Raw genomic sequence first — 9,413 nt, 5'->3', positions numbered from 1 at the left:
TCGGTTTTAGTGTTTGTCTTTTGTAAGACTTCGCCATGGCCAAGTTCATGGAATCTTTTAATTTATTTTTTTTATTTTAGAGTTGGTCTTTTTTAGGACTTCAGAGATGGCCCAGATTCCATGGAATCCAAAAGGTTGTGTTGCCTTTTTTGTTTTTTTGTTTATTTTTCTGTTTTAGTGTATTATCCATTTTTAAGACTTCGTGATGGCCTAGATAACATGGAATCCAAAAGGTGGCATTGTTCTTTTTTTTTTTTTTTTTTTTTTTTTTTTTCCGGTTTTAGTGTTTGTCTTTTGTAAGACTTCACGATGGCCAAGATTCATGGAATCTTTTAATTTATTTTTTCAATTTTAGAGTTGGTCTTTTTTAGGACTTCGGAGATGGCCCAATTCCATAGAATCCAAAAGGTTGCGTTGCCTTTTTTGTTTTTTTGTTTATTTTTCTGTTTTAGTGTATTATTCATTTTTAAGACTTGGTGATGGCCTAGATAACATGGAATCCAAGAGGTGGCATTGTTCTTTTTTTTTTTTCAATTATTTTTTTTCGGTTTTAGTGTTTGTCTTCTGTAAGACTTCACGATGGCCAAGATTCATGGAATCTTTTAATTTATTTTTTCGATTTTAGAGTTGGTCTTTTTTAGGACTTCGAAGATGGCCAAGATTTCATGGAATCCAAAAGGTCACGCTGCCTTTTTTTTTTTTTGTTTATTTTTCGGTTTTAGTATACTATCCATTTTTAAGACTTCGTAATGGCCTAGATTGCATGAAATCCAAAAGGTGGCATTACTCTTTTTTTTTTGGTTTTAATGTTTGTCTTTTGTAAGACTTGGCGATGGGCAAGATTCATAGAATCCAAAAGGTGGCATCCTCCAGAAATTATTTAAAAAGGAGTCCCCTCGGAGCAAAGAGTTTTTTTAGAGAAATTCCATGCAACTAGAGGACCGTGCAGGATTTTTATAAAGGAAAACTGTGGATCGTGATTCCAACTCTCGTGCATAGAAAGTGATTCCAACTAAGGGGCATGACTTAGTGCCACCTTACTTTAGATATCATCATGACACTTAGAAATGTTAAGTGCTTTTTGAACTTCTACGGCTAGTTTGAAAAGAACTTCTTAAAAAAATGGTAGTTATCTACAACATTTTTTGTCCGATTGAGAGGTGTGTCTTCAAGAATAATGTGTTAAGAAAATTAAGTTTACATTATGAGACACCTCCACAATTCTATAAAATTAAATTTAAACTAAAAATATTTAAAAAAAAAAACACTTTTTCACAATTTTCTTTATTAATTATAAATATTAAAAATAAATAAATTTATACTAACAATATCTCTTAAATAAATAACTTTTCACAATTTCATAAAATCGAATTTATACTAAAGAACATACGTCTTTCATAATTTCATATCATCTACATAGTAAAAAAAATTGAATTTAGACTAAATATGTCTCTTCAAATGACACATTTTACAATTTCATAAAATTAAATTTATATTGAAGATGTTTATTTAAAATAGACTTTTCATAATTTTTATATTAGTCACCTATTAAAAAAAAATGAATTTATATTAAAGGTGTCTCTTGAAAACACACTTTTAATATAAATTCAACTTTATGAAAATTGTGGAAAGTATTTCTTGAAAAGACATCTTCCGATGAGGCAAAAAAACCATAGATTTGGAAATATTTTTCAATGTGCTTTATTTTAAAACCTTAATTTTAAATGCACTATACTTTTATAAAAAAACCCGGATGTTAAAAATTATTAGAAATTTGTCGTGGACAACATTTTAGATGGCGTTATGTACATGATAAAGCGACAAACATTAGAAATAATAGTGATGCATGGTTATAAATTATGAGCCCATGGATTTAAATTGTACATGTCAGGTCAACCTGCCTCACAAATAGTCATAGTAAAATACTTTTAATGGTAAAAAATTACACTTTACAAAAGCGTTTGGTATTTAGGATAACCTTTGGACACACCTATTCACACCCTATACAATTTGTTTTTCAGTTGAAAGTTTAGGGTAGTCCCCCTAAGTTTTGCAGAACCAGCCTAAAAATGTCACTCCGCAATGCTCAAACAGCTTCTTCTTCTTCTTCTTCTCCTCCTCCAAATACTACCTTTTCTCCCGAATACAAGTTTGATATTTTCTTGAGTTTTAGAGGAGAGGACACTCGCAGAAATTTTACAGATCATCTCTATAGTGCTTTAGTTAAAAATGGAATTCATACCTTTAGAGATGATGAAGGACTTGGAAGAGGAGAAATAATTGAACAAAACCTCCTGCAAGCAATTGAAGAGTCAAGATTTTTCGTCATTATTTTCTCAGAAAATTATGCAAATTCTGTGTCGTGTTTAAATGAACTCGTGAAGATCATGGAGTGCACAGCAAGAGGAGGGACAGCTTTTCCGATATTTTACCACGTGGATCCATCAGAAGTGGAAAAACAGTCTGGAAAATATGGAGAAGCCTTTGCAGATTACGAAAATGATGCAAACCTAGAGAGGGAGCAGATACAGCAATGGAGGACTGCCTTGACGGAAGCCAGCAAACTAGCTGGATATCATATACACTACCAGTAACTACAACTTGCTTTCTTCTTTCCCTTCCCTTGGCATATTTTCTCTTTACCTTACTTGACTTGTCTACTATTACTAGTAAAATTAGGACCATCTCAGTAGGAAAAAACTTGCGCATTATTACATGGAAGCCTGCTTCTCTATCCATTTCATAAAAATATCAGATACACTTACATATTTTCAAATATAGTTTTTTATCCTCATCTCTTCAATTTGATTATAAGCATTATATTGGGCATTTTAAATTTTAATATTGATGATTAAAAGTCTTACAAAGTGTGCACAAATGTCATATTCCTTAAAAGCTTTGCTGCATTGATGCGTACCTGATGGATATCTTGGTTCCTTGAATTTTTTATTTTTTTATTTTTTTATTTTTTTTTATCATTGCCTATTTGTTACGTGGCATCTACCCTTTTTGGATTGGCGCATTATTTGGTGATTTTTAATTTTTTAATTTTTGGTTATTGATGAATTATTTGATATTATTTATTTTTTCAAAAGATGCTGGACAGGGTATTGTTGGTTGTCATGAGCTTGTGTTATCATAGTTGATGGAATTGTTTCTATTTCGACTTAGGACTAACGAGTTCAAGGTTTATGATCCTTTTAAATTGTGACACCCCATCTTATATCTCAGATGCTGTCCCAGAATTTAAAAGAGGGAGATTTTGCTAGGATTTTGTATCTCAAAATATTTCTGACAATATCATCCGAAATCCACTTGTAATTAACTTTGGTCTTCAAACATGTCCAACACGTTTTCTTCTATGGGGAGTTTGAAAGAGGTTGCACACCTCAAATGTGTTCCAACTGGCTCTAAACCATTTTGGGAAGTGAGGGCACCTCATCTCACAATTTTTGATCTGTACAAGAATGTGGACATGGTCGTAACGTGGTGATTATGGTAATCATTCTTCAGTTGTTTTTTTTCTTTTTGGAAAAAAAAGGAGCTATTATAACAATACCACTAGCTAGGAGAGTTCCCAAGACAAACTTACTACAAATCATGAAGAGTTGTTACAGTTGTGACATGAAAGGAACTTCGTCTTTTACTAACAGTTGTGACATGAAAGGGAGCCTTGATAAATTAAAATAAAAAGGGGAATGGAAATTAACTTAATCAATAGTGATGTATTAGACCTAAGTAAGACCGATTTTATTAATTTCTTTGAAGGGCCAATTGCAATTTGTCCATGTAATTGATGATGAGAATCTTGATATTAGTTGCATGTTATTTCATCTTTCATGTTATTTAACATGTTATGCTTAATCTTCCTCTTTCTTTCCATGCCACGTATAGATGTTTTGTATTCTAATGGAAAGCAAGATTATTATGCTAATAGTTCCAAGATGAATGAGAAATATATGTGCCTCGTAGACCATGTAAAAATGCACAAAATCCTTTGAGATGAAGGACGCTTCATAAAATTGGTAACAATTGCAGATATGTTAGTGTCATATCAAGTACTACAAACTTTATTCAAAGTTCTAAAAGTGATAATGAATGTAGCTACGTAGTAGTACTTGATTCCACATTGATGGCCATTTATATTTCACAAATGTAAAGAAATTCTCTTTATTTTAAAAATATCTACAAAGAGATGAATATCATATTAAAATTGTGAATGAATGTAAAATATTTTTACCTCTATTATTTTTGGTAGGAAACAAATATTTGAAAATTCCCTAATTTCCTTCGAGATTGAACCATATATCCATAAGACCTATTGAATCACATTTGCTAATGAGCTAAAAAATCACTAGTGCAAAGACTTATAGGGTTTGTAATGATTGACTAGGTCACCTAAGATCCTAAATGATTTATTGAATTGTGGAAAACTCATATCTATTTTAAGGCACTAAAATATATTTTTTTTCCGAGTATGTATTTATACACTACTTAATCATAAAGTAAGTTAATAGCTAAGCCATCTTCAATTGAAATAGTTGTTAAGTCACTAGCTAGCTTATTTTACGGAAAGTACATGGGAACGTGTGTGGGTTTATCTATATGCCTTGTGGGCTATTTCAATATTTATGGTTCTAATAGATGTATCTACTAATTGGTCACATGTCTAATTACTTTTTAATTAGTGTTACTTTTGCTAGACTCTTTATTCAAATAATCAAATTATGCCAAATTCTAGGACCACTCAATCAAGATATAAACTCCTTTTTGAAAATGCAAGTGAACCTACATCTCAAACTAGTATTAATTATATGTCAACTAGGATCAATGTTGTGTAGTCTATTGCTTATACTCAAACTTAGAACAGTTTAGTAGAGCCCTTTGATCAAATGTCCCTAATTAGTTGGCTATGTGTTTAGATCCTTTTTGCTTACAAAATTGTTTTTACTAGATTCCTTGATCAAAAAGTCCAATTATAGGCTGAATTCTAGAAATATGTACCAAATCAAGATACTATGCCTTGAAAATGATAGGGAATTCTAATTACATTCAAACTAATATTGAATTGTAAATAAATTGGGATTAATAGTGAGCATTCTATTTCTCAAATTCTAATCGTCATTGGTCTCCTAAAATCTCTTATCAAATATCCTCAATTGATTTCTTGACCTTATGAGAACAAAACCATTCGCTTTTACCTAGAAATTAATATGCATAGTCAAGGAGAAAAAGAATTCTCAAAATCGAATCAATGATTTAGCAAAATATAAGGTAAATACATTTTTATTAATCCTGTTATGATAATGTTCGTTTTGGTTCCTCTTGCTTATATCTAATATTGCAATGTAAGCTCATTAGGCAACTTTCTTTGCTTCCTAGGAAGTAGAATGGGAAAATAAAAAGGAAAAGAAATTTAGAGTACTGATACCACATGAATTCTTTCACCATATTTCAAATAAGCACAACATGGAAAATGGTCATGCTGCTAGTGCCTTGGCTAACAGTTGGAAGAAGAATATAATCTCTGGCAATGTGTTTATGCAGTATAATACTTGCTTGATGATCCTCATAATTATAGATTTGATCTTCCAAGCAAGGCTCCTTGTTACCGTCAATCCCTCACTATCCAGAAAACATGTGAGGGATGTATTCACACATGTCCAAGTAATTCAGGAATTTCTATTTGATTTGTGAGGATCAATTGTTTGATCAGTTGGAATATGACTACTGAGAGGTGTAAAATCAATGTAGATTTCATAGATGTGTTCTTCATCGATCAATAAATAAATTTAAGGGTTACTGATTTTCCTTCAAATTTTGATCTCCACAGATACCCAGTTTTAGAGCATTGCCCCCTGGAGTGAAGTTTGGACCTGGATGGGTAGGAGAGAACGATGCGACACCACCAAAGCCACTAAAATGACACAACACCAATGGCGAAAGTGTTTGGTTGGTGACTAAGAAAAGGGGAACACAAAATAATTTGCAAAATAAAAAAGTGGAGAAAGAGACAAATCAATGATAGCTGTGAAGTCTAATATCATCGAGAACGAGAGTCACGATGCAACCGCAAAATGTGAAAGGATTTTAAGAATTCAAACTTTGCATAGCATCTTTCCTTGCCATAGAGTTCATGGAAATCGAGTACTCTTTTCCTTCTCTCTGCTGGATTCAGATTTCCTTTACCCCTCTCATGAAACTTATATTATCTTTTTCTATTCTCAATATGAACCAGTCAATGGGCGATAGAGAATTTTGACAATTGTATACGTACATTAAAAAATATTTCAAAAATACGGTTGGTCCAAAAATACAATCGTTTTGGTCACGTGAGGAATCGTCTTTATATTTATATTTATATTTATATTTTAATATTAAAAATGTTTTCTATAGAGATACTTCTCTTTAAAATTTCATCTTTCTTGATGCTGGAATTTGGACAATGTGCTGACTCCTAAACATCTTTTTATGAGATGTTTTGTGCCTAATTCATGCATGAATTTTAAGGGTTTTCCCGTTACCATTTATTTTTAGTGTTGTTATGAAAAAAATTAAAAAATAAATAAATTAATTGATTTTTAAGATAAAATCTAAAATTAGTTGAAGCATTATTTTTAAAAAATTATTTAAATTTATTATGAAAATAATTCATATACATATATAATTTAATATTATGTAAAATTTTTATATAGCCAAGAACTGATGTGACCTATTTTCTAGATAAGGTTGCTACATGGTAATACACTGAAAAATTAACAAAAAGTTTTTTTTTTAAATGTTTTTTCATTCAAATAAAATTTTGAAACTCAAATCAAATAAAATCTATAATGATTTCCTTTTTTTTTTCAAACTTATGACATTGCAATCAATCCTCCTAAGAAAACTAGAATTTTATTTATTCTCAAAATAAATAATTAAGAAGTAAGATTAAAGTGAAATGGGTATTTTAGGAAAGGTATTCATAAATAATATCCCACTAAAATTCAAATTTATGAATATAAATTTGATTTTAAATGAATTATTTCTTATTTTATTATTTATAAATATAAATGTTAATTAGGGTTTTTTTTTCCTTGGAAAATGGCTTTTACAAAGATGTTTTTAGATTTATTTTTTAGCCAAATTAATTATTTTACTTTTTTTTTTTTTTTTATAAAAAAGGTCTTGAACAAATGTTTTCCACATTCATCCTATTTGTGGCATATAGTCTGCTATTATAAAAAAATATTTTTTAAAGTGTCATATTTTAATTTTTCTTTAAAAAAATTGCTGTGATAGATAATAATAGGTAAAAATAAGTATTTTATATATATATATATATATATATATATATATATATATATATATATATATATATATATATATATTTATTTATTTATTTATAAAAAATAAAAATAAAATAAATCATTGAATACTATAGGAATTATAAAAGAAAGATACAATTACTAATAAGGGCAGCAATGCTAGCCCCACAAATAGGACATTCCAGCTACCATTCGATGTCAAAAAGACTCATAAAAGAAAAAGAATTGAGAATATTGGCAGCAATGCTAGCTCCACAAACGCAATAATTGTACACGTAATTATATTTTCTAAATTTTTATACTAGGTAAATGGATTATAAATTAAGGCATAAATAACAATTAACTTCTTTTACAAATTTTCTCATTTTTAAGAGTAATTTAAAATTAAAAAATTCCTTCAATTAATTGCAAAACCAGTCTAAAATGTTTTGTGCATAAATAAGTACTAAAATTGGCCTGCATATTAAAAATCAATTCCTTTTGAATAAAATATTACTAATGATTACCATTACCTATTTTTAATAATAAAAAATCAACTATACTTTTATGCCGGATGGTATCCATATTTTTATAATATATATTAAAATAATGTTTAAAATATATATATAATTTATGATCCTATTATAATATTATTATTTATATTTTAATAAAAATTATTTAATTTATTTATAACTATAAAATTATGTTTATTTTTAATAGGACCTGTTTTTAAATTTAAATGATATTATATAATCAAATTTAAGGTGTCCGGATGCCAATAATTAAATTGAAAACGCGTGTCTTGGGTAAGGATGAAAATATCGGTAATCACGGATATATCGGTACTTCGATTTTACGGATATATCGGATATATCGGAGATATATCGGCGGATATTTTGGAAAAAAATATTGATAAGCTTAAAATTGTTAAAAACTCATAAAAATGTAAGAAAACCTCATAATAATATAATTAGAAGTATAATAGACATTCTAAAGTTATTTTATTGAAAATTTTGATATATGTATATCATGATTTATTATATTTGATAATAATATCGTATGTATCGATAAAAATATGAATTTTATAAGTGTATATTTATTATTAAATTACACCTAATATTATGATATTTGATTATAATATGTCTAATTTTAAAATATATATTAATATTAAAATATGATCCATTTAATTTAATTGTATTAAACAATATAAAATAAATTATGATATATATATAATTTTTTTAATATTTAATTAATTATTAATGATATTAAAAACATTATGAAGAAAATTATATAATTTTTATATTTTTGGTAATTAATTAAAAGATCTTGTATTTAATTATAATTAATTTGCTTTTTAAAATATTCTTTTAATATTTTCATACTGAGTTTAAGTATATATATTATGTTTTGCACATTATGTTTCTCCATGAAATATCATGTCGCTGTCCTTCGATACACGATATTTTCTTCCATGGTCTTGGGCAACAAGAAAAAACGTGTGGGGACGCTGAATGGGGCAAAATCCTGTCTTAGACGACTACATCCTTTTAAAAAAGGAAAAAACAAAGAATTAAAAACAAGGAGAAAACAGATGAAACAATCCCGCTAACCTCCCTACAATTCCATAATTACCCCTTAGGTGACCCCCTTCCCCTGTTAGGGACAATTTTACTCAGGGTCTTAGTTTGAAAATTTATCAAATTTCATAATTATTTTGAATTAGAAGGGAGTTCAATGAAAAAGTCAAACAAGAAGGATTTGTGAGACGTGTGATGAAAATTTCAAATCAATAAGAATTAAATATATTTAGCTAAAACCTTATAAAAAGGTTAATAAAATTATCTTTTTTTAACTATTTTAGAATTAAGCCAACCCTCTTTTTTGTCAAATGCATGTTAAAAAAATATTGAGTTTGCCCTCTTTGATTAAAATAATATTCTAAATTTATTATTATTATTATTACTATTACTACATAAAGTATAACCTCTTTTTAATTTATTTGAATATATTTTAAAAAAAAAATCTCTTTGGCTCTTTATGAAAAAATATAAATAATTTTAAAATATTTATAATTTTATTAAATGTCTGGAAATGAATTTTAGCTAAATAAAGGATAAAATGCTGTTT

The 9,413-nt window shown here is 28.2% G+C and overlaps 1 protein-coding gene across 1 annotated transcript; it reads left to right on the top strand.

Moving 5' to 3' along the window:
- The first annotated feature begins 2,069 nt into the window (after positions 1–2,069).
- Positions 2,070–2,594, top strand: LOC117905680 (disease resistance protein RPV1-like). Its single transcript, XM_034818563.1, has one exon. The coding sequence runs from the start codon at positions 2,070–2,072 to the stop codon at positions 2,592–2,594; it is 525 nt and encodes a 174-aa protein (XP_034674454.1).
- Positions 2,595–9,413: the final 6,819 nt, after the last annotated feature.

The sequence above is a fragment of the Vitis riparia genome, chromosome 18 (assembly GCF_004353265.1).
Source record: "Vitis riparia cultivar Riparia Gloire de Montpellier isolate 1030 chromosome 18, EGFV_Vit.rip_1.0, whole genome shotgun sequence".
NCBI lineage: Eukaryota > Viridiplantae > Streptophyta > Magnoliopsida > Vitales > Vitaceae > Vitis > Vitis riparia.
This window is presented reverse-complemented; position numbering and strand designations above follow the sequence as displayed.

Excerpts from the sequence above, each read along its gene's own strand:
- LOC117905680 (XM_034818563.1), top strand. The coding sequence starts at position 2,070 with ATGTCACTCCGCAATGCTCAAACAGCTTCTTCTTCTTCTTCTTCTCCT.